This window comes from Pteropus medius, unplaced genomic scaffold (assembly GCF_902729225.1).
Source record: "Pteropus medius unplaced genomic scaffold, Ma_sr-lr_union100, whole genome shotgun sequence".
Classification (NCBI taxonomy): domain Eukaryota; kingdom Metazoa; phylum Chordata; class Mammalia; order Chiroptera; family Pteropodidae; genus Pteropus; species Pteropus medius.
Genome location: NW_024354503.1, coordinates 6747330 through 6773006, shown reverse-complemented (window position 1 = coordinate 6773006; position 25677 = coordinate 6747330). Strand labels below are relative to the sequence as shown.

The 25677-nt window shown below is 45.3% G+C and overlaps 2 protein-coding genes and 1 long non-coding RNA gene across 26 annotated transcripts in view; 1 reads left to right on the top strand and 2 right to left on the bottom strand.

The window, feature by feature from the left end:
* Nucleotides 1-10263: 10263 nt before the first annotated feature.
* On the bottom strand, nt 10264-15248 carry LOC120596065 (uncharacterized). The gene is made up of 2 exons (XR_005651075.1): nt 14975-15248; nt 10264-11675 (listed from the first exon to the last, which is right to left on the bottom strand). It is a non-coding gene; the product is annotated as an uncharacterized LOC120596065 (long non-coding RNA).
* Nucleotides 15249-15990: 742 nt separating this feature from the next.
* Nucleotides 15991-20422, top strand: TMEM200B (transmembrane protein 200B). Of its 3 annotated transcripts, none has more exons than XM_039854331.1 (2): nt 15991-16070; nt 18044-20422. In XM_039854331.1, exon 2 carries the CDS (start codon nt 18064-18066, stop codon nt 18985-18987), a length of 924 nt encoding a protein of 307 aa, XP_039710265.1. In that variant the 5' UTR covers nt 15991-16070; nt 18044-18063; the 3' UTR covers nt 18988-20422. The 3 variants fall into 3 exon arrangements, with proteins under 3 accessions (XP_039710265.1, XP_039710264.1, XP_039710267.1); XM_039854330.1 differs by lacking the exon at nt 15991-16070 and adding an exon at nt 16997-17398; XM_039854333.1 differs by lacking the exon at nt 15991-16070 and adding an exon at nt 17255-17464.
* Nucleotides 20423-21511: 1089 nt separating this feature from the next.
* The window catches only part of EPB41 (erythrocyte membrane protein band 4.1), a 154373-nt gene continuing 150207 nt past the window's right edge, over nt 21512-25677 (bottom strand). For 21 of the 22 annotated variants that reach the window (XM_039854324.1, XM_039854328.1, XM_039854326.1 and 18 more), the window contains 2 exons: nt 23310-23414; nt 21512-22658 (listed from right to left, as the gene is read on the bottom strand). In XM_039854324.1, the coding sequence (XP_039710258.1) occupies nt 23316-23414 (99 nt within the window). In that variant the 3' untranslated portion in view covers nt 21512-22658; nt 23310-23315. The remainder of the gene's footprint in view (nt 22659-23309; nt 23415-25677) is intronic. The other variant, XM_039854312.1, reaches the window with a different exon arrangement.

Here is a 25677-nt window from a genome sequence, read left to right as displayed (position 1 = left end):
GAGACTGGACATAGCTATATAAATGTTGATTTTAGTTTGGTTTAATTTGTCTAAATGTTGCTCTTTGTAATAAAACTCAGTGTACAGATGTTAGATGCTTAAAATGTCACTAGGAAAAATAGAAACATAAATTTACATTGGTAGAGATATTTACTATTAGGATTTTCTGAAATATAGCCTAGTTTGTTGATGCAAAATTTAATAGAATTACTTCCCTACAGCTGTTCCTCCACCATTCTCCGACCCTCACTCTTGCCATGTGTAGATCCAACACAAATCTACATTTTTATGTATTGGAGAAGTTAGGGCAAAAAAATGAGATAATGAGTTTGATCATCATCTCTAGCACTTTAAATATTTTACCATCTAATTACATAAATAAAATAAATTGGAATCTAATTATATATAAATAAAATGAGTTGGAATCTTTTGCTTATGATAAAAGGACATTGAAATTACCTATATCTATTATTACCTCAACAGTAAAATTAAAATAAACCATTTAAAATTGCCTTTAGTTATAGATCGTTTATTCATCAGTGGTCATTTCTCTACTATCCGGAGTCCAGCTATGAGGCCTTGGCACTCTCCTATTGCCCGATATAGGAGCAGATATGGCAGCTTTTAGTACACTCTAATCAAGATAAAGTCTTAATTCATATCTCATTTAAAATTTGTTTCTGTGGGCTATTTTTCTATCCATTAAATACTTTTTATAAACACTATTAAAAAAAAGACTCAAAACAATTATAAGACAAGATCAGTGGTAGACCCATTAACAAAAGTTTTTGATGTGTAGGGTAGGGAAGTGATGTATGTGGTGTTCTAGCACAATTACTTTATAAATGTGTTGTTTGTTTTTCTATCTTTAAGAAAGAATTTAACTTCTCTTTATTCTGTTCAAGCTAGAAAATTAAAAGTCTCTATTTAACAAAATCTCTAGAACTGTAGCAATTTAATACTTACATTTAAATTAAACTATTTATCAGCTCACATACTTAAAATTAGGCAAAAGAAAAAGAGACTACAATAAGAAATAGAATGTGTTAGGAAAGGCATTTTTGATTCCATTAGGGGGTGGAAAAAGATAAAAATTGAATTATTTTCTATATATTAAAAAGACTTAGAAAATACATATTTATTAATAAGGAGACTGTTTAGGCAAGTAAATGCTTCTTTGGGAAGAAATCATAATTTATTATGAGTTCATGATTTATCTCATGCTGATAGAAAGTTATAAATGCCTTTAATTATTTTAAAAGGGAAATACATTATTATTATCTACAATATGCAATTTAATCATTTGACAGAGCTTTTAGAGACTTTGGATTAAGTAGTCAAAATGTTAAGCATCAAAGAAATAGTCTAAGACCTTTTATTTTATATTTATATTATAGATGAAAACTGCTCGAGAGGCTTAGTAACTTACCCAAGATAATGCAGATTGTTTTTCTTGTAGCCAAACTGATACTAAAATCCAGCTTTTGTATTTTATGCTATGGCTTTTATGTACAGTAAATTATGCATACAACCTCTCCCAAATCTCTGTGGATTACAACAAAGGTTTATTTCTTATTCACTTTACATGCTGACAACTTTGGTTGGCTGCTGTTTTGCAATATGTATCTGCTCATTCTAAAACCAAAGTTGAAAAAGAAGGCCTATTTGGAACATGCCATTTTCATGGCAGAGAGAATAGAGAGGTTTCACAGAACTATACAACGCCTCTGAAAGTTTCTGCTTGGACATGGCATATATTGCTTCCATTCACACTTTATTACCACTTACATTCTATTGTCATATATTTTGCAACTTATATGGCAAGACGACTCAATGGAGTAGAGGTGTACAGTTTTATTATAGATACTTTAGTAGACAAGTGGGAACAATCACATTATCTATCACAACAGATCCCCAACTCCCAGAACTGCACACTCTCTCTCAGTAAGCAGTGGGCCTCTCCATTTATTGGGCTCATGAACACAGTGGGGCCTGTGGGCTCACTGGCTACCATGTAAGTTCTGACTTCTCATTTTTCAGGCAGACTGAAGATTGTATTGAGAACATTAAGACTAAATTCCATTTTCCCTGGAGGCTAGAAAACTGAAATTACCAACAGGAGTAAATTAACTCTGAGCTACTGCTTCTCTTCTATAGACTCAAAGAGGGAAAGTCACTTTATTCAATGAAGATCCTTCCTAGGTCAAAAATCAGTCCTTTTAGATTTTTCTATGCCATAATTCACATTTTTAGTAAATATTGTAATTGACTCCTTACCACCTATTTCAACTCACCCCAAGTGAATGGCAATCATTCAGTGGGGGGAATTATCCTTAACTCGACAGATGGCTCTGCTACAGCTGAGGATAATTCTTGCCAGTGATTGGTTCGAAATGATCTGATTCCAGCCATTCGAATGTGAGGCCAAGGTTGCCGGACACTTCTGGGAAAGATCCTTCTTTACTTTGAAAGGCAGTAAAAGTACTACCTCACATAGGATGTGAACTTAAAGCGCATTGACCCAGTGGTAATTGGTAGCCATCTTGAGAGCGTGAGATGTGACAACCTGAGGACAAACCTGATATCTACAATGCAAAGCTGAGAGAAAAGTGGAGAAATATTGCTAGAATCCTAATTAAATTGTGCCTAAATTCAACCTCTGAATTTATAGTTATGGGAGCCAATAAAATCTTTTATTGTTTAAGTTAAATCAATTTTCATATATGTCCAACCAAAAGTATCCTAACTAGAAAAATATTAGTCCTTTCCTTCCTCTTTTTTTTTTTTTTCCCCACACCACACCAAAAACAAAAGCTACAAGGTTAGCATTGGTTCTCTAAGAGCCACAAGCAAATATCTATCTCTTATGTTGAGTTCTTCAAATTTGTTGAAATATCTTCTATAGCAGTATACCTAAGTATACTTAGGTATGAGGCAGCTTTTATTTGTTAACCAAATAAAAATATGTATTCCATTAGAAAGGAAGGAACAAATAAAGATGATCCATCACTCCATAAAGAATGCATTAAAAATAATCTTATTCTCAGATTATCCACAGCCTATTGTCTTAGCAGTGAACATTTTCCTCAAATCAACAAAATAGGTATTCAGATGAGCCAAGAAGTTGTTAAATAAACAGAAGTTTGAGAGATTCTCATTAGTAGTTTTCAGTATGACACTAAAATAACTTAGATAGCATTAAAAACACTAGAAGTCTCTATTTCCCTTATTTTAATTACTATGCCCTCTTCTGTCTATACAAATATGCCAAAATAGCAAGACAATACTGTTTCTATAAAATATAAGCTACAATAAATGTCACTCTTGACCACTCCTTATTTGCATCTCTCTTATAATGTGTTCACGGCAAGGGTTAATTCCAATAAATTCCTGCTACAAATTTAATCTGACATTTAGAAATTCCTTCCAACCAACATCAATTTCTTCTTCCTAGCTTGTAGTTTTAAACCTCATATCTACAAGTATCTCAGGGGGGTGGAGCTGAGAGAACTCAGTAAAGGAGAAATCTGAGTCTTGACAAGTTGCAAATTTTCATGTATATTCTAAGCAGGCAAAATAAGATTTCAATATGAAAGACTTGTCAAAATGTATCATCTATCCTTAAGACAAAAAAAAAAAAGCCATTAGAAAGTCATAAGCAAAGAATTCCAAAGTTTTCTAGATATCAGAAACACTCCAAAAAAGTAATATAATAATATTCATGTATTAAGAACAGATCGAAGATGAAATTTCTGCCAAAATGTCAAATGTTGAAATTTAAGAAAAAACAAACTCAGAAAAAAATGCAGAAGGTGTATTTGGCATTTCAGAGACACAAACATTTTGTGTTGGCCCGGGTTGCAAGGGAAGCTGTTCTGGGAAGGTGTATAGCACAATCCTGAGGATCTCCAGAGGAATAGATAATAACAGCAGATAGTATGGAGACTGGAGGGGAGTGAGAGGTGAAGAATGCCTGGGAATAAAATGTGCTACAAATGAGGGGTGTCAACCTGCCTCATGAAGACGTGAGCAGGATTTCCCTGACGTTTTCTGGTTTCCTCTCCAAAGGGAAATCAGCATATGGTTTAACCACAGAGTGAGAGATAAACTTAACAAGTCATGAAAACAAAATCAAGAACCATTTTCTACTCACTCCCCACTAAATTCCTGTCTAGGCCTATAGAATAGGAACCGAAGAAGAATGAATGTCTCTATCGCCAGAGTTCATAAATCCAGGAACCAATGGTTGGGGGTGGGAGGGATACTTCTCACTATTGTGTTTAACTCACTGAAGAAATTTTAAGTGTCTGTCCCCACAGCCTTGGGCTTGGTGATTTGAAGGTCCTAGTTACCAAGAGAGAAAGGCTTCCAATGAAGAACATGATCATCTTCCATTTAACTGGAAGCCCTGTGATCATTCAGACTTGCCCTGCCACTGAATCAGGAGGCAGAGACAGAGGTTACTCTGCTCATCAAGGAGATTGATTCCTATTACCATGGGAATTGGGGGTGATGATTCCCCAACTCTCTCCTGAATTTGGAGCAGTTCTTAGCCACAGCTTCATCCTTGACTCTATGAATGTAGTTCCTACCAGGCAGCTTCTTTTCTATGGGGTTTCAGTGATACTATATTGTCCCCTTTGTCTTTCAATTTTAGCTTCCCACAATTCCTAGTTTCTTCTGCTCTAAAATCTCCATTCGGTATAAGCCAAAACTGTTGCGATGAGCTGCAACAGTAGCGTGTTACGTCTATTTGCCCTGTGACATCTCTGTTCTCATCTCCTACCAACCTCTCCCTCACTCCCTCCATTCCACCTCCATAGACCTCTTTAGTGTTGCTCAAACATACCAGGCACCATCTGGTATGTTTGTACTTATTCCTTCTCTCTACTTGAAATGCTTTTCTGGAATGACTGGGATTTGTGTCAGTATAGCCCAATGGAAAAGGAAAAGTGAGCAGAATATGAAGAAACATTGGTTAGGAGATGATCATTAGTGAGTCTGGGAATGGGCGTTCAGAGGTTCAATATACTATGCTTTCTACTTTTGTATGTTTGGAAGTTTCCATAATTAAAAGTTGAAAAGAACCTATTGGATAGGATCTGAGAAAGGTACATTTTATCCTTCTTCTAGTGCCTGGCAATATTCCTTATTGTTCTGTAGAGTTGAAGGTTTCTCTATAGCTTTGGGCGGTTTCTCTTAGTAGCAAGTTGTTTGAGAACCTTTGTTCTAGTACCTGGGAATCTTCCATATTGTTTTGTGGAATTGATGGTTTCCCTATAGCTTTGGGCGGTTTCTTCTTATTTCTCCTTACAATCTTCTGCTCACTAACTTCTCCTCACAAGTCCCTGTCACCTTCTTAGAATCTTTTTTCTTTCTGATCTGCATCTTGGATTTTCGTTACATCCAATCAGGAGCTCTTTTCCCTATTTAATAAGTCCGATGGTTTTCCTCAAGTTCTTCTGCTAGTGCCATTCACAAGGAGATCAGATGACATTCTGCTCTCACGTAATTACAGAGCTTCAGGCAACAAGATAACATACAACATATCCTTCAAGTCACTGGAAATACTCCCTCTATGTTTACAGCTCTGAGTTTACAGATGATCTATAGCTTTTGAGTCTCCTGGAGATTACTCCACCGAATAGTCACAACAAAATGCCCATTTGTCCTGAAACTTTTTTCTTGAACTTACTGACACCTAGGAAATTGGAAACTCTGGGAACCAAGAGGGTTGTCAGCCTATTGCACATAACTCTTAGTTTACTAAGGTATTGTTAATTAACAATTTATATCAGCTAAGTGTCATTCAGGACATCTCACAGGCACCATAAACACACAGAGGCTTGGGAACCAAATTTTCCAAAATCTGGCACCTCTCCTTGCCTGCTATTCCCTGATGGGCTTCCCTCTGCCCCTACCCTACCCCCAGTATTGATGCGATATGCAGTGAGAAAATGTGGGCTGGCAGTTGAAGACATCTCTGCCAGTATCCATAAGTACTTTTCAGAGTTCGATTTCTTTATCTGTCATATGAGGAGGTTGGAATGCATGATCTCTCAAGCCTTACTCCTCAAAGTGTGGCCCACAGTCCAGCAGCACCAGCGTCACCTGAGAGCTTGTCAGAAACTCAGACTTTTAGGCCCCAGCCAGACCTACTAAATCAGAATCGACATTTTAAATAGACTTTCAGGTGATTCTTCTGTACACCATGGCACTTATCTATTTCTGCTGTAACAAATTATCACAGACTTAGTGACTTAATACAAATTATAATGTTCTATAGGTCAGAAGTGCAACACAGATCTCACTGAGCTAAAATCAAGATGTCGATAAGATTGAATTCCTTTCTTTAGGTTCCAGGGGAGAATCTATCCCTTTGCCTTTTTTTTTTTAGCTTCTAGACTACCTGCATTCCTTGGCTCCTGGCTCCCTTCCTCCATCTTCAAAGCCAGCAGTGTTGCATCTCTGTCATCATTATTCCTGAATGACATCTCCTTCTAACCCTGAACTCAGTGGGGAAAAGTTCACTTGTTAGGGACAACGTGATTAGATTGGGCCCACTAGGATTACCTAGGATAGTCTTGCCCTTTCAAAATTCTTAACTAAATCACAGCCCAAAATCCTTTTTCCATATAAAGTAACATATTCACAGATTCAGGGATTAAGGCATGGACGTCTTTGGGAGTCACTATTCTGCTTATCACACACAATAATTTTGAAGAAGCTACTCACTGTAACATATTCATCTATAAGAAAATAAAGAAATAGAACTCTTTGTGTGTTGTTGATTGCATTCTTCCTGTTATGGGCTGAATTATGTCCCTCTGCCACTCTACTCCAAAATTCATATGTTAAAGTCATAACCCTTAATACCTCAGAGTGTGAGTTAATTTGGTTATTGGGTTTTTAAAGAGGTAATTAAAGTGAAATAAGGTCGGAGAAGCAGGGAGGATACTAATCCAATATGACGGGTGTCCTTTCAAAAAGAGTAGATTAGAATATAGACATGCATAGGAAGAAATAACTCATTAGGACAAAGAGAGAAGACAGCCATTTACAAAGCAAGAAGAAGAAACCAACCCTACCTAACAATACCTTGATCTTGGACTTCCAGCCTCCAAGCTGTGAGAAAATACATTTCTTTTGTTTAAGCCACCCAATCTGTTGGTATTTTGTTATGGCAGCCCTAGCACACCACCCATAGCAATTTTAAAATATTTTGAAAGAGCTACAACTACACTCTCATCAGTGCTGCTTCACTACTGGGCTACTGCAGTCCTCCTGACCAGAGTTTAATACTTTTATCCCTCTCCACCTCAGCGTTACATGGAATCATAACCCAGCCTGTCTGTTTTCCCTGGTAACTCGGTCTGTGAAAAACATGTTTATCCTTCTTAACAGAACTTACAAACTCAGCTCAGCAATTCATCTAACCCTGGCTGTGTTTTCCAAGATGGTATGCCTTCAGTCATTTCCTCTCTCTCTAGTATAGTCAATCTGCCAATGAATCTTCTTTAGCTACAAAAAAGTTGATTCTAATTGTTCAGTAGAACCACCAGCCTAAAAGTACTAAACTTCTAGAAAAAGTACTCTGTACTCACCTTTTCCATCCTCATCATCCATCCTCCTTTTCACTCCTCAAAATCTCAAACATTTGGCTAGAATTGCTGCCTCTGATACCACTGGTGACCATTTTTATGACTGACAAATTTAGGTGTCTCTTCTGATTTCTCATTCTCTTTGACGTGTCTGTGGTTTTGACATTGCATTGAGAAAGTGCAGACTACACTCTTTCTCAGTGCTATACTTTTATCCCCCTTTCCTTTCTCTCTTACCTCTCCTTCTTTGCCTCTTATATTGACTCTACTTCTGAAAATATTTTTTGCATCCCTACCATGTTTCAGAACAAAGATGATTCCTAGCCTCGAGTATCTTAAATAATTTGCTCTTTCTCTTCCCTACCTAACATAGGTTTTCTCATGTTTAAATGTAGTTGTTTCTCAAAAGTCAGTTCTTGATATTCTCATTTTTTATGGTCTTTCTCAGAGCAATGTATCACTCCTAATGATATATTAGGGCTTCGGTACAAATAAAGCCCCAAACTTTATTTCTCTCTCATTAGTTTCACTAATCTTTTCTACCAACATGTTGCTCTAATATTTTATATATAATACATCTAAAACTAAACTCTTTATACAAGTTAACCAAAATTCTGCTTCAAAAACAACAGGATACGCTAATTAAATACTTTGGTAGACTTGACCACTAGGTTGAAATTACTAATATTAATTTTAATGTGGATAAATGCAAAGTCTTACAAATATTGACCACACAGATACAAAAATGGGAGACTAGTTCTTACAAAGGAAATTGTAGAGACATGATACTACACTAAAAATGCTAGTAAATCTTAGGCTTCGTTAAGGTTGCATACTCTCTAGAACAAGAGGGAAAGGACTTCCATTGTTCTCTGGTTAGATAATACTAGAGTCAAACTTTTGAAATAGTCGCTGGAGCTTACCAATGGACAGCTAACCAGAGAACATCAGTAAAAACAATTAAGAGAGGGAATCTGAAATTGTTTCCTATGACGAAATATTTTTTTAAAGAAATACTTCGGATCAAATGGCTACCTTCAAACATTTGAAGAGCTAAGTGAAAATGTAGCTATAGAGGGCAAAACACACAGAAAGATCTGACTCAAAAAAGAAGATCTTTCTAACAAAGATGTTAAAATATATATATATAAATTGCCTCTGCCTCACAAAAATTCTACATCACCAAAAATCGCTAAGCACTTAGGAGCTACATTGAAGAAAAACCATCTAACCTAATAGAAAGACAATAGACTTTGGATTCAAATAGTATTGAATTTAAATGTTGGCTTAGTAACTGTCACCCAGGTCATCTTAGAGAAGTTATTTGCTTCTCTGAGACTGATCTCCTCATACACAAAATTGGATACTATTAACTTGGAGTATTGTGAAGCCTATATACAAAGCATGTGAATCATTTGACCCTTATTATTACAATTTTTAACAATGTATTGGTGTAACTTTTGACTGAAATAGCTCTAAATTCCATTCCAATTCTAAGATCTTATGATTCCAGATTTGCTGAGAGCCCAGTCAAAATACATATCATTATCTAAATACAATTATTTTTCTACATCACAAAAGAGTTCTTTTATCTCTGCTTACTCCAGAGAAACAAGGGGTATGTGTGTGTGTGCGCACACTTGCATGAATGTGTGTGCGTGTGTTTGTGCATGTGTGTGTATGAATGGATATAGACGATAGAGATAAAGATAATGATGAGAGAGAGAGATTTTTTCCCTAAGAAATTGGCTGACACAATTGTGGAGGCTGGCAAGTCAGAAATCTGCAAAGTAGAGATAATGTTGCAGTCTTGAGTCTGAAGGCAATTTAGAGGCAGAATCCCTTCTTTCCCATGGATATCAGTCTTTTTCTTTTCATCAATTGAATGAAACCAACCCACAATAACTGGCTCTACTCAAAGTCTACTGATTTAAATGTTAATCACATCAAAAAAAAAAAAATCTAGACTGATATTTGATCAAACATCTAGGTATCATGCCCAGGTCAAGCTGACAGCTAAAATTAACCATTAAAATCCTCATTGTACCCTAAAGTGAGTGACACGGTGTCAGATGCTGTTATCTTCTCTATATAATATATTGGTATTATATAGTCTCCCTATCTGTATGTTGCCACTTTAAAGATTTCTTTTATAGGTATTTCATCATTTTCTCTGATCAAATAGATCTAAAAAGTCTCTGATTATATAAATGCATTTTATATTCTATTCTGTTCTCCTAAGATGATAATTGTTGTGACCGAAATAACCAGGCCCAACTCGAGTGCTCTAATCCAAGAGACAGTTTATTAGCCGGCGGCTGTCCTTGCAAAGGAGCAGCCCCGAGACACAGGGGCACAAAGGTTTTAAACCCTCGATTCCATCCCCCACATCCTTAATCTTTACACAAAAGACTATATCTCCTCCATTCATTAACTGATAACTAAGAGGTGGGTAAGCAAGCAGGGGTACAGAAGCAGAATGTGTCATTGTTAAAATATTTTGTACCTATAGGCAGTGATCCGGCCAGTAAATCCCTTTAGTTAATAAATTTTTAGCAGATAACTAACTAGAAGTGAGACATGGCGGTTAGCACGTACCATGTCTTATCCTTAACCTATTGTTTCTAAAGGTGAGGTCACTACATTCCCCACTGGTTTTCTTTACAGTGACTCAATCTTCGAGTCAGAAGTTGGAATTCTCGGCCAACTCGTCGGGGCTGATGCTCCTAAAATTAAAATCTTTGCCCCGGTCATGTGAGACTGTACTAAACTTCTAAGCCACTTTAGTAAGCAGGGTCCAAAAATTAATAATAATATCAGCATAATTAATGGCCCTGCTATGGCTGACAATAGCGTGGTTAGCCAGGAATTTTCATTAAACCAAGACTCATACCAGTTACTGCCCTGCCTTAATTTTTTATTTCTATCCTTCACCCTCTGTCTAATTAATGCTAAACTATCCCTAATAATACCAGAATGATTAACATAAAAACAGCAAGTTTCTCCTAATGCTACACACAAACCTCCTTGCTTAAGAAATAAGAGATCTAAACCTCTCCTATTCTGCAGTACTACTTCAGCTAAGGAATTAAGAGATGTTATTAGTATTCCTAATAGTTGTTAACTGGATAGGAGTTAAGTCCTTTAACCCTTCATTATTAGACCCGACAGGACCTATGGCTATCGACGGTATCCGGACAGGCTTTTTTTGTATTGTTATTAACATTCCGGGATCATCTCCAGAAACATACAACCTTAATCCTCAAGTTTTCCCAGTCACCCAAGATGGATCTTCCCAATTTTTGACAGTAAAAACGACAGGATTGCATTTCCCTGCTGTGGCACAGGAAGACTGACTAGGTCGTGTAAGAGTCAGAAAGGGGTCTGTGCTCTTCCAAGGGGCTATGGTCTCCCAACCCCAATGACCACAATAATATTGGTTAGGCTTATTGCAAGTGCTTTGATCTTCTCTAGGACACATATATAACTACACTTGTTGGATACCCTTTTCATAATTTTTAACTCCACAGCCCCACCACGGTCCTGATCCTGCTAGCATCTGTTCTTTTGTTTGCTTATTTAATTCCTCCCCAAGTATATTACACAAATCTACATGAAATGTAGGCTGGTACATAGTCTGGTTTACTAATATGGAGATACCTGTTTCTGATTTAATCAATTCCCATTGAGCCTGTTGAGGTTGATGAGGGTTCCCGTGTACATTGGTAATAACAACTAACCCTAACACAATTATTCCCATGAGAGTCTTATCTTGAGTGGATCCTCTGTGGGTGTTGCTTTCCATTTCTCCTTTTCTGGGGGAGGTTGAGCTGCCTTAAGGCGAGTATGGTGAATCCAATGTCTTTTTCCTGCAACTTTGACAGCTGTTGGTGTGGTCAGGATTACTGGAAACGGACCATCCCACCGGGGCTCTAGGCTAGCAGGCTGAATCTTCTTTATCCACACCCAATCACCTGGATGATGTGGGTGAGGCTGTGATGTCCCCGGAGTCGGTCTAGTAGCTTTAATCAAGCCCTTGACTTGATTTTGGGTTTGTTGCAAGGCCTGTAGAGACTTAAGGAGACTTGTGTTATTACTTATTGTAACCTTTTCAATTCCAATTTTAGGGAATAAAGGGAGAGGTCTCCCAAACATTATTTCATAAGGGGAAATTCCCATAATATATGGAGTACACCGGGCCCGTAACAAAGCAAAAGGAAGAAGGCTCACCCAATTCTCCCCAGTTTCCAGCTTAAATTTAGTTAAAGATTCCTTAAGTGTTCTATTCATCCTTTCTACTTGTCCTGAACTCTGAGGTCTGTAAATACAATGTAATTTCCAATTAATCCCTAATACCTTAGCTAACATTTGACTTGTTTGGGCAATGAATGCCGGGCCATTGTCGGACCCCAGTGATAAGGGCAAACCGAATCGAGGTACTATTTCTGTGAGTAATTTCTTAGCTACTACTTGTGCAGTCTCCTTTCTAGTGGGAAAGGCCTCGGTCCATCCAGAGTAGGTGTCGATGAAAACCAGAAGATACTTAAACCCGAAAGTGCCAGGGGCAACTTCTGTAAAGTCTACCTCCCAATGTTCTCCAGGAGCTTGTCCTTTCTGTCGCACGCCACTGCCTACTGTTGTGGTGGAGCAAGAGTTGACTTGTGCACATATTGGGCATCGCGCACTTACATCCCGAGCCTTTGAGGTTAGTCCAGGAATATAATAGTCTCTTTTTAGCAGTTCAATTAACTTAGTTCCTCCAAGATGGGTAGCGTTATGCATTTGATTGATTAAATGGCTGCCAAGAGCGGCAGGGAGGAGTGGCCTTCCATCTGGAATCCAAAGCCACCCATTTTCAAACTTCCTGTGCAGTTGCTTCCCCAACTCTATATTTTGGGGGCTATAGTTTGGAGCCTGTACCAAGGGGGGCACAAGAAGGGGACCAATTATAACGTTAGTCCCCACTGGTTTTCTGGCTACTTCCTTTGCTGTTTTATCTGCCAAGCGGTTTCCTTTTTCTACCGCTCCTTTCCCTTTTTGATGGCCGGGGCAATGGATAATAGCCACTTTCTTAGGTAGCCAGATAGCCTCCAAAAGAGCCAAAATCTGCTCCTTGTTCTTAATTTCCTTTCCCCCTGATGTTAATAGTCCTCTTTCCTTGTACAGGGCTCCATGTACATGTGCCGTTGCAAAGGCATATCGGCTATCAGTGTAGATGTTATCAGTTTTCCCTCAAGCCCATTTAAGAGCTTCAGTTAATGCCATGAGCTCGGCCTTCTGGGCTGAAGTCCCTTGTCCGAGAGCCTGAGCCCAAACCACAGTATCATCGGCAACTACCGCTGCTCCCGCATACCTGACGCCTTCTGTGACATAACTGCTTCCGTCCGTGTACAGGGTGGCGTCTGGGTTGAGCCAAGGCTCATCTCGTAAGTCAGGTCTTACCCCAGTTATGCTTTCAAGCAGGTCACTGCAATCATGTACAGGTTCCTGGGGATCATCATCTGGGAGTAAGGTTGCTGGATTCAATATTGTCGGTTTAGCAAATTGAACCTGTAGAGGGTTTAATAAGAGTACCTGGTATTGGGTGATTCGAGCGTTCGATATCCATCGCTTGGGTGGTCCCTTCAGGAGCCGCTCCACAAAGTGAAGTCCGATAACAGTCACAGGCTGCCCAAGCATCAATTTGTGGGCTTCTTTCACTAGAACTGCCATGGCTGCAACGGCCCTCAGACAATTAGGCCACCCTGCACGCAATCTAACCTTTTAGATAAGTGTGCAACTGGTCTTTTCCACGGTCCCAGCATCTGAGTCAATACCCCTAGTTATCTTCCAGAAGAATTGGGGTGCTTGTATTTTTCTTGTCACCTTTTGGTTGCTTGGGACACTCATTCTTCCAGTGCCCTTTCTGTTTGCAATACGCACATTGGTCTTTTTCAAGGCCAACCTGTTTACTTCCTGGTCCAGGTGGCCCGACAAATCCTGATCTTCCTCCTCGGCCCCTTCCTGTTCCTCTGCCTGGCATAGGTCCCTTCCCCACAAACATTATTTTCTGCACATCGTCTCTATTGTTGAAAACTTTCTGGGCTATTTCTAGCAATTTGGATAAATTCTCTCCCTCAAAACCTTCTAGCTTCTGTAACTTTCTCCTAATATCTGGGGCCGACTGGCTCACAAAGGCCAAATTAATGGCTCTTCTATTGTTGGGGTCCTCCGGGTCAATAGGTGTATACAAGCGGTAAGATTCTAATAGTCTCTCTAAAAATTCTGCAGGTGAGTCATCCTTGGTCTGAATTACTTCGCTTACCTTGGACAGATTTATTGGTCTACGTGCAGCAGCCCGGAGTCCCTGTAGCAGGAACTGGCGATACCTTAGGAGAGCCTCCTTACCTTGATCCGTACTGGGATCCCACTGGGGACACTGAGTAGGAAACATAGCCTGTATCCTGGTTAAGTCTGCTGTTGGCAGCCCATTCGGGTCCGTGACTCCTCTGGCTGCCTCCCGCAAAATCCTTTCTTTTTCCTCAGTGGTGAATAAAACCTGCAAAAGCTGCTGACAATCATCCCAAGTGGGCTGATGGGTAAAAAAAATAGACTCTAGAAGGGAGGTTAATCCTTGTGGTTTTTCTGAAAAGGATGGCATTTGCAATTTCCAATTATATAAATCACTAGTACTAAACGGCGAGTAGATGACAGTAGGCTCACCTCCACCTCCTGGAATCACCTTCAATGGGGCTTGAACAGATACTGGCTCTTTCAGGGAGGTTGAATCAGGGGAAGGTGGCCTACGACCCCTAGACCGGGTTACAGGAGGTTCTGGTCTTTCCGGAGGAGGATGTCCACTCCCATCACCATGATAGGGTGGTGGATACCAGTCATCCTCCGACGGAGGGCCCTGCAACACTGGTGGGGGCTTCTTAAGACCTTAGGGTATGGCTGCCATTACAGTAACGGGGGCGCGACCGCAATTCTGTAAGTACTTAGGGGCATCAGAAACAACGTCAATCTATACATCAATATAAGGAATTTGGTCAGGATGCCCCGGGTTCCCATAAACAACACCCCGAACCCGAAATGCAGTCTGTAAATTAAATGATCCCTCGGAGGGCCATCCTACTCCGAAGGTCGGCCAATCTAGTTGACAAAACCGCTGCAAATCAAAAGGGATTACTAAAGCACCATAAGCCTTTGCCCTGTGACGGAAATCTTTAAAGTGATTAAGCATGCATTGAAGCGGTGTTAGCTTACCCTGTGATTGTCCCATAGTTCCACAGTAAAGCACACGAAGCAACACAAGAAAAACAGACACAGACTAACGAACCAAAAAACAAGACTGAGAAAACTGTCGTCACAGTCTCAGTCGACCACCGACTTACTTGTCGCGTCCGACGTCCGCACAGTCCTGGGGCCCCTACCAAAAACTGCCTCAGCACTCCCAAGATCACGCTCCACAAAGCGAGAAACCACGGGCGGTGGGCTAGGGCAAGTGCCCTAGAGGCCTCCCCAACCGCAAATGGTCTAACGCCCTGGTGCACTGATCAATTTTCCCACAACGAGAAGATCTCGCTGGGGCCTCCAAATGTTGTGACCGAAATAACCAGGCCCAACTCGAGTGCTCTAGTCCAAGAGACAGTTTATTAGCCGGCGGCTGTCCTTGCAAAGGAGCAGCCCCGAGACGCAGGGGCACAAAGATTTTAAGCCCTCGATCCCATCCCCCACATCCTTAATCTTTACACAAAAGACTATATCTCCTCCATTCATTAACTGATAACTAAGAGGTGGGTAAGCAAGCAGGGGTACAGAAGCAGAATGCGTCATTGTTAAAATATTTTGTACCTATAGGCAGTGATCCAGCCAGTAAATCCCTTTAGTTAATAAATTTTTAGCAGATAACTAACTAGAAGTGAGACATGGCCGTTAGCACGTACCATGTCTTATCCTTAACCTATTGTTTCTAAAGGTGAGGTCACTACAAAGGCTGTGAGGTTCGGACAGAGGAAGGGCTGGTGGAGCAGGAACTCGGGCCGCCTCCCGGGGCAGCTCCCCGGACCGCGCTGAGCACCAGTGGGCGCCCGGACTGGGTGGCTCTGGGAGGCGCGGGAGGGAGTGCGGCCTTCGAGTCCTGTCCGCTGCGGAGCTGGGCAGGGGTCTCTCTGGGTCTCAGTTTCCCCACCTGGGAAGAGAGCGCCCTCCTGGGACTTTGCGATCGGCGTAAGCGGGGGGCCAGGGCCCCCGCACTTCCGAGTCACCAGGCGCGCACACGGCGCTTACCTGCGACCCTCAGACCTGAGTTGCCGCTTTCTTCCAGCGGCGGCCGCTGGCGGGGCGCTGGCCAGATTGCTCCCTGGGCTCCCGGAGGGCGGGGCCGGGGCGGTGTGGGGCGGGGCCGGGGGCGGGACCCGGGGCCCAGATTCCGTAGAGACCCGGGTGCGCGGACTCCGACCGGGACCCACCCGGGCGCTGCGGTGCCAGGTGAGCAAACATAGGGTCCTAGGGTTCGTCCCCCACTTTCCTCAACTTTTTGTTTGGCCCTTCTTTCCGGAAAGGCCCCTGGGGGGAGGCGGGAGCTGGGTCTCCCTTTCCCCCCCGGACCCGAGTGTGGACAAGGGCGGAGGCGGGATCCCAGAGTGCCGGGGACCTGGTTCTGAGCAACTTCCCGCGCGCTGGGACCTTCGGACTTGTCTCCTAGTTTCCACCTCCCTGGGGTCCCCAGGGTCGATTCACGCCCTCCAGAGCCTCGGGGTCTCTGAGCATGTCCCCTTCTCTCTGCACGCCTCTGCCTCCTTTCCCGCAGGGACGCGCTGTGGCTCAGGGGTGACCCTTCTGGAGTTGCGACTGAGGCGCCAGGACTGGCCTGGGGCAGGGTGGTCACTTCTCCCTTTTAGGGCTGGCGAAAGGGCTCCACACTCAGAGACAACGGGCCTCGCTTCCTGCCAGGACGCTCCCGTGGCTGTGTGAAGTGCCCAGGGCGGGGCTAGGTCTGGGGGCGTCAGATCCTGGTGGAGCCCCCGCCTTGTGTGGCGGTGTGACTCCGGCAGGCTCCTCTCTGGGCCGCAGTTGCCATCTGTGAAAAGCAAGCTGTGGTCGCGGTGGACGCTGCGGCTCCTTGCTAGGCCCTGGGCTTTCAGCTCTCCTGTTGGAGGCAGGGATGGGTGTTCTGCTTTGAGCTTTGGGGGTGCAGATAGGGAGTTGGTGGGGGTAGCAAAGCCTCCTCCCTGGGGCCTGGGGGTCGGTTCCAGCGCTGAAGCTGTTTAGAAACCAGATTGGTGTTTTGAGGATGCACCCCCGGATCGCGAGGTCCTAACCCTCCTCTCCTGCGGCCCGGGGCGCCTGGGCGGAGACTCTCCTCTCACATACCCACCCCTTCCGTGGGGAGCCACACCACACGCTGTCCTGTTACTTCTGCTGCGGCCCGGATCCAGTCCCCAGGATGCAGGCCGGGCTGGACCAGCAGCCGGAAGGGGCTTCAGCCTTAGCCGGACGGCCCGAGGCGCAGGGGCGGTGCTGCTCCGGCCGGACGCTGGCCACTGAGGCCTGGGGCGGAGGAGGCCGGAAAGGAGGCCAGGCGGCGGGAAAGGGGGATGATTCATCCCGAGCAGCTGGAATTGGAAACGCTGCAACCCGGGAACAGCCTTGTCCTGGCCGACGGGAGAGCCAGGAGGGGAGTCCACCGGACATGGCCCTGCGCCCGGCTCCGCAGCCCCCTGCCTCCTGCCCTCCACAGCCTGACAGCTGGGGGAGAGGGCGGCCTCTTCTTTGGAGTTTAAAGAAATCCCGGGCAAAGTCTGCCGCTGGTCGTGGTGAGAGCGTCTTCCCGGAGTCTTGCTCAAGTCTCTCCTGCTGCAGCTTCAGTGCTGACTGAGGAGGTCTGGAAGGAGGGGGCGGGCAGGAAGAGGCTGGAGTCAGTGACACCCCCTCCTTCCTACGATGCGGTATATAAAGCGCAGTAGGGGGACGTGGGGCCCGCGAGCCACCTCAGCGGACCCGGGCGGTCTGCGCGCCCCCCTCCCTCTTTTACTACGGTGCAGCCACGTGCGGGGGTGAGGTCGCGCCCGGGCGGGACTTACCGTGGAGACGCCACTGCGGGGGAGCCCCACACCTTCCGAGGCCCCGGCCCCGCGGACTGGCGAAGAGGGCGCCGGCGGCCGGAGCCCCGCAGCAGAGGATACGCCAGGGAGCAGCCGGCGCCCCCCGCCCCCTCCGCCCGCCGGCCGGGCCAACTCGGGATTCTGCCGCGCGGCCCTGGCTCCGAGCGCCGCTGCGGAAAACCGGAGTGGGGGCGGCTCCCTGCCTGGCAGCCCGGGAAAATCCGGGGGTGGCCGCCAGGGATCTCCAAGCGTCCTGGGCAAGGCAGTCCGAGCTTCCCTCCCGGATTTGGGCCCCCAACCTGGCGCTCCGAACCTAGGCCCGTCGATCCAGTCCCTGCCTCTGTCTTCTCTCCGCAGAGCGCCCAGACGACGGCGAGATGACAGCCGGGAGCCCTGGAGACTGCGGCGAGGTGCGGAGGAGCCCCGAGGGCCGCGTCTCACGCCTGGGCCGCCGCCTGGGCCGCCGCCGGCGCCCGCGCTCCCCGCCCGAGCCTCTGCGGGTGCGGGCGCGGCTGCGGCTGCGCTCGCCGTCGGGGGCGTTCGCGGCGCTGGGGGCGCTCGTGGTACTGGTGGGCATGGGCATCGCAGTGGCCGGCTACTGGCCGCACCGCACCGGGGCCCCAGGGCCCCGCTCTGCCAACTCCAGCGCGCCCCCCGTGAGCGAGCTGCGACGCGAGGGTCGCGGCGCGGGCCGGGCTCACGGACCGCACGAGCGGCTGCGGCTCCTCGGGCCGGTGGTCATGGGCGTCGGCCTGTTTGTGTTCATCTGCGCCAACACGCTGCTCTACGAGAACCGCGACTTGGAAACGCGACGGCTTCGCCAGGGGGTGCTGCGGGCTCAGGCGCTCCGGTCCCCCGACGGCCCGGGCTGGGATTGCGCTCTCCTTCCCAGCCCCGGCCCCAGGACTCCCCGAGCCATAGGCTGTGCGGAACCAGAAAGTTGGGACCTGTCCCCGCGTCGGGGTACCTCACCTGTCCCATCAGTGCGGAGTCTGCGTTCAGAGCCTGCTAATCCTCGCTTGGGGTTACCTGCCCTGCTCAACAGTTACCCGCTGAAGGGCTCGGGGCTGCCCCCACCCTGGGGGCCACGGACCCAGACTGGCCATGTGATTATCACCGTGCAGCCCTCTGGTTCCTGCATTGAACACTCCAAGTCTCTGGATCTGGGCCTTGGAGAGCTCCTGCTTGGGGCCCCAGCAGCTCGGGACTGTGCTCACCGAAGCTGGCCACGACTGGATCGCCTCAGCCTAGGGGGTTATGCCAAGTTAGGAGGAGGAGGGGACTTCGGGGCCCGGGTTTGAGGAGCTGAGGACAGCCTGCTATGAGGCTGCAGCATGGACCATGGTAACTGGACCAGGAGTCCCAATGTCTAGTAGATGCTTGGGTCACATCCCAGGCTGGGGAATGGATGCTCTGGCCCTGGCAGCTGCTAAGGCATCCTGAGAAGTGGCAGAGAAATGCCAACTGCACAAAGGTTCAATAAGCTGGAGAGAATATGTTTTAATGTGGAGTCTGGAGACCAGCATGATTCGGCCTCAGGAATTCCTTCAGCCTCTGAAGTGGCCTTAGCCCTGGAAAGGTACCTGAGGGGGCTGGAGGTCCAGGCCAGAGTGATTGGGAGATGCATCTGGTGTCTTGGCAAACCCAAAGTGGTGGGCAAGGACCCCCCTAGTACTTGGAAGGTAGGTTGCTATATGATAGGCTGTGACAGGTTCCCTCCAAGGTGGCACTGGTGATGGGGGTTTGGGCCTCCAGGAAGATGGGCAATGGGGTAGAGCTGAGACCCTTCACTGCCATCTGGGATGAGGACTGAGCCTTTAACTCCTACCACCTCAACCCCTTTCTTCCCTCAGTCATGCAGGGTACATCCCACTAGGGCTACACTACTGCCAATGCCTTTATGCTGAGGGTCTGGGCCCTCTCCATACAGGTTTGAGAAGCCCCCCTTCTCTCCTATTCATGGTCTATGCTGCAAAACCTTCCAGTTGGCAAAAAACACTCACTAGTTCTCAGAAATCCTTTTGTACAATGTTGAAGCTGCATTTTGCCCAATGTAGGTAGCTTACTTTAGAAAATGGCTTGAATTTGGGTCTTCCCCATCCATGTCTAATTTTTCCCAAATTGCTGGAAGGGAACCTTAAAAGTCGATCAATCCTCAGATTCAGTCTTTTTTTTTAAGTTTATTGAAAAATGCAGTACAAGAAGCAAGACCAAACACATATCTAAACACTACAGCCACTTCTCTTACTACGGAAGGCCAAACAGCAGACCTAATTATTGCCTATTTAACCTAAGGATTTTGCCAATTTGATTCTGCTGCCATAGTTCCTATTTTGTCAAGAAATGTAAACAACTACTTGATATGATTCATAATTTTTAAAAATTTTACAAAGCTCCTTCATTTTTGTCACCAAAATAATACAATTGAGAGAGATTTATAAAACAACCAGCCTGGGACTGAGATCCTACGAGCATTCCTTGGCATTGGTCAGGCCAAGCTCTGGTTCCATTTCCCAAGTTGGACTGTTGTCCCCTCACCCTCAGCTGCCCTGCAGAACACGGTGGGGGCCTCAGGGGTGGGGGCAGGCATGCCCCGACAGGTCTCTGCAGCCAGGCTGTGTGGGCCCTCAGCTTATAAATGCAGGTCCAGCTTGGTGGGTGGGTGGGTGGCTGATATCTCATGTGGCTTGGAGGAAGTCTTTCTCAAGTGAAATAAAATTGCAGCGAGAGCTGTTACTGTGGTGTGTCTGAGTCACTTTAGGAAAACTGCCAAGTCCCCTTCTACCACCTTGGACAGAAGTCTGCTTTTCTTCACACTGTCACACACACACACACACACACACACACACACACAAGCACACACACACACACACTCTGCAGGAAGAAAAAAACCTAAACTATTGCCAAACCCCAAGATCTGTTACCAGAGATGAAGAAAAGGAGAAGAGGCTTGGAAGGACACCCCTCTTGCTAGCTTGTCTAAATCATGGCTGGAAAGGCATTCGGTCTGCCAGATTTCTATAATGCACATGCTGTGCACTCTTCCTTTCCTCCATCTTCTTCATTCCATAGGTTTTAGCTTTCGGACTCACATTAGCTTTCAGCAGGACAGTGGGCCACTGGGAAGGGAGCTCACATCGCATGCCGGTTTGATGTGAGCTGGACTTCTAACCTCACCACCACTCCTGGCAACACAGCTCAGGAAACCCCCGTCATTTCAGACCCTATGCTGACAGGCTTTAAGTCTGTGCCTGAGACAGGACAATCTCTCCAAGCCTGACACACATCCCATCTGAGCTCTTCCTGTCCCTCCCTAGAGAGAGCTGTCTGTTAATAACAACCTCACATAACTACTAAAAGAAAAATTCACACCCCTGAAATTAGTTCAGATCAACCAAGTTGGTTAAACAAAACTCAGCCAATGGAGACTTTGGACACATGCTGCTGGCCCCCACTGTGGAGAGCAGAGGCATCAGACTTCTCTCTTGCTCACTGCCCTTGAGCCTCCATCATGAGATAGACCCAGCGTCTATCTCATGAATTCATTTCCATTCTAGAATTAGGATTCTAAGAACTTCCAGGCAGATCTGTTTGTGGGAAGCAAGCTAAAAGATTAGAGAAGTTCTACTGAATAAAAATGCCCCCAAATCTGTACCAAGAATGGTGGAGTTGTGAATATCAGGCCTCATTTTCAAAATCAAAACAAAACAAATTACACCCAAACTCACCATAAAAATCAAGCCCACAAACCCCAACAGACCTCAGATGGTAAGTGGGAATGAGCACAGCTAATGCTTGTACTCCTTGGCATGTGGGGTCTTGTGGGAAGGATGGCCCCTAAAAGCCAATTCCCTTTCTCCAGAAGGGTGTTTGCAGGCAGGTGCTGGTGGGGAGAAGACAGGTCAAGGAACAAAACCCCCTCTCTGAGTCACATTCACCTATCATCCCAGGGTTAAAGAAGACGCCCAGGGATTGCCACCTGGAAATACGTCTCAGCAGGACCTGACTGAGGTAAATCCCACCATTCCCCTATGTGTAGTGCACATTCCCAGAACTAGAAAACCTTTCAAAAACCTCATTTACTTTCTTTGCCCAAATCGTCACTAAGAATGTGCCATTAGTGCTTTTGGCCAAAAAGTGCCTATTTTTCTGCTGAGTTTTGATCTCCTGAGATGGGAGGTGGGAGGAGCACTTAGCAGAGCCACTGCTTCTGATGAGGTAAAAGGGGAGGGAGGGCAGGAAGGTGAAGGCCACAAATCTGTTCAAACATTCACAGTATCAGATATATCTGAAGCAACTTCTTATGCTTTGATCTAAAGAAGCTCCAAAAAGAAAGAACAGGAGGGAAGAACAAAAAGCAATACTACATTCTTAGCAGAGGTCTCTACCTCACCAAAACCACCCTCCACAAAGGGGCAGAGACATTTTCTTGGGGTCTGTGGATTAGGGCCACCACGCCTGACATTCTGAGAACGTCAAGTCATTGGCTCTGAGAAAGGGCTTTTTTTGTTTAAGTTTCTGCCGTCATCCAAAGGGTATAAAACTAGGAGAGGAGCAGGGCAGACCCACTAAGCTGGCTTTGGGCCCAACACAGCTGACAGAGTCTTTGGAGAATTTCCTAAAGAATTCTGTGGACCCTGTCAGTATCTGGGTTGGAAATAAATGGGGAGAGGCTAGGTTGAAGGGGTTACAAATCACCCCATAAAAAACCAAAAAGCTCTTTAAAAACAGTCCATAGAGTGAAAAGTTGAACAATTTCTGATATCACGATATAGAAAAAGGTATTCAAAAGGATCAGTGATATCTAGAAGACTCTGTTGGTAGAAACTCCAAATAGAAAATGAAATTAATTTTCTGGTGGTTTAGATAATCTTGAACGTCTGAAGTCTGATTATTGCAGGTTAGCTTCTTTATCATTTTGCTGGTTTTCTCTTGGATGGGAAATAGGCGGGGAGTCGGGGGTAAATAGTTCCTAGAGAAAAGAGAAGCAAAGTTTTTAAATCCTGCTTAGGAGTCTGTTACCCAGTCCCATTGCCAAGTTCTGTGGCTCCAAGTGACAATCAGGGCCTGAACAGTTTTATAGGATCTAGTCTTGCCTGCTAACTGATGGCTTCTTAAAATCATTTATAAACTACTCTCAGTCGTCAATTTATTAGATCCCTGTCTCTCAAAGAGAAGCGGCTGCCCTGCTCCCAACTCCCGCGTTTGCTCACAGAACTTGAGCCATTTCTTTCCTGCCCTCCTGTCCCCCGTTTCCCGGGTTTCACTCTCTTCGGTTGACAGTAGAGAGCAAAGCAGCAGAGAGAAGAGGGGGAAGGCAAGGTGGGGAAGAAGGGGGCTGCGTGAAAATTCAGGAGGTGGGTCGGGTTACATCCTCCAACCCACCATGGCCCTGCTAAGGGCGGGAGGACACAAGGAGACCTAGCTGCTTTAGTTGAAGCCAAACACTTAATAACCTCCTGTGTTGCCCTCATCAGTCTTTCCTCTGATTTCACGGTATCAAGCCCCAGGGTGAGTCCTTTTGGGGGTGGGGAGAGGCTCCCAGAGGGGCCGGAGTTCCTGTCTGCTGTTCTCTGAGGCTGGGACAGTGAGCACCCTCCACCCCAGCGAGAATAGCCCCTACCTGAGCTCATTCCTCAGAGATTTCAGTCTCCTGATGAACAACCACCTTGGTCACTGACATGTCTGGGTGTTGCTCCTTTGCTTCCTTGATAGCCTGTACAAGAACCTGAAAAAGACAGAAAGGACACCCATCAGGCAGAAAGCAGCCTGGTTATGAAGGAAGGCAGGGGTCATAAGACACCATTTCTCTGGCAAATTCAATCCTATCTGCAGTACCAGGGCAGCATTTAGGCTAAGCCAAGCTGATAATGACCTTGTCCACTCTATCCTGAATAGGGAGGCTCCTGGGCTGAAAAGAGAGACAGGAAAGGTTAGAGCTGTCGTCAAGGAATCAGTGAAGGACTTCAGGGGTGATGGCTGCACCTCGGTGGGTCTGGGAGGATTCACTCATAAGTGAGTCTAAAGGACAAAGCAAAATTTGTGCTCAGCATAGGGTAACCAGGAAGTTCAGAACAGAGGAGGAAAATAAAGAAGCGTGCTACCAAAAGGAAGAGATGTTTCTGGCTAAAGTAGGGAGAAGAAAAGAAGGAAGCGTGGAAGGGCCTATTATATGTCACACACTGGCCTAACCACAGTACTTATTATTATATATTTAATCTCCAATGAATGAGGGTAGTATTGTTATTTCCATTTTATACACAAGGAAACTGAGGTTCCGTGGTTAAATAAAGTGCTTAATGTTTCACAGCTAGTAAGTAATGCAACAAGGGTTTTAACTTCAGTCCATCGGACTTTCTTTCCTCTTTATCATACTGTCTTTCAGGGTTTTTTGTTTGTTTGTTTGTTTTTGTGGAGGGGAACTCTGTTTTAGCACCTGGAGGAGTTTTGATCATTTCTGAAAAGCTAGAGAAAGCAAAGGGAAAGAGCGGCAATGCCACTATTCCCTGTGGGCTGCAAGTCTCTGAGACTAGCTTGGAGTACCCCGAGGTATAAGAGGCCGACATAGCCTTTGGTGGCATGGGGATTCTTAGGGACAGGGCCCCTATCAAAAAGGACTCTAGTTAGATCTGACCAGCTGATTGTTGACCCTGGCTCTTATAAACTACCTCTAGGAGGGACACGGAGGGACAGGAGAAGAAGTGAAACCTTTTTAGGTCTCAACTCCATGAAAGCCATTCTTGGAATCACCACCTCTCATCCTCACTGACCCTTTTTGTCTGACTCATCTGCTCATGCTTCAAGGCCCAGCCCAAGCCCTCTCTTTGGTTACTCTGGCCTTCACCAGTCTCTCTGTGAAAGCTTGCATCACATTACTCCTGAATAGTCTTTCTTAGAGTGCTTCCCTCCCCGCATCCAGAGTGCACCATATCTTATCCCTTCCGCGTATTCCTCAGTACCTAGAACCGTGAGGCTCACTGGAGCATCTCTCTGAGCTAGCAAGTGTGCTTGTCTCTTTGTCATAACAACCCTGAAAGAAACCTATGATTATCTTTATTTTAAAGATGGTGAAACTATATCTGAGAGTAGTAAGAAAACCAGTTCAAAGGCATACAGCCAGTACACTGTAGAGTCAGGATTCAACCCAGGTCTGTCTCACTCCAAACCCAAAACACCTTCCCATCCCACTGCTCTTGCTGTCCGGCACAGACTGAGCACACACCAGGGGCTCAAATCACACTGGACTGAGGAGGTGAGTGCAGGGTGATAATGCAGCAAGATCCACTGAGCTGGGGCAAACAGCCTGCAAGGCTTCTTACTTGGGCTTTGCAGGACTGTTGCTAGGACCCTGAGCCCAGTATTCTTAGCTGTAAGTCTCAACCCTGCTACCAAGGGAACTGCCAGCACTGCAGCTCAGTTTTTCTTTCTTTTTTTTAAGGCACTCAGCATATCAGCATAAAAGCCACAGAATTATTGCTCCAGCGCTCCTGTCAATGATTCCAGAAGCATTTGCATGCAGTGTCTTCCACCCCCTCTTCTCTGCAGCTCTACTGTTCTAACCTCAACAGGCAGAGAATTGGGAACATTAATCCTGACCTTATTATTTGCTAATTGCTTGTAACACACAATTAGCATCTAATTAACATAAAGACACAAAATTTTAGCACTCAGAAGGGCCCAGAAATTATCTAGATCAACCTACTCTTTTGGGAGAGGTAAAAAAATTCATAGGTAAAGCCCAAGGTCACAGTCAGTGATGGATCTAGGACAGAAATCAAGTCAAGTCTATCTCCCCTAGTTGTCTCCTCACCCCCACTGAGGGTGGAGATCATACCTTCCTTTTGTTTTATTATCATCTACTGTCTTTAGGTACATGAGATCCCCTGAAGAGCAAGAGCTCTATTTACTTGGAGCCCATGATGTGCCACATGTGCATTCATATCTCACTTGATTCTCACAACCTTGAGAGGAAGATGCTAAAATGCCCATCT

Excerpts from the sequence above, each read along its gene's own strand:
- TMEM200B (XM_039854330.1), top strand. The coding sequence starts at position 17,029 with ATGCAGGCCGGGCTGGACCAGCAGCCGGAAGGGGCTTCAGCCTTAGCC. Across the intron at positions 17,399-18,043 it reads AAAGTCTGCCGCTGGTCGTG|AGCGCCCAGACGACGGCGAG; the intron begins GTGAGAGCGTCT and ends TTCTCTCCGCAG.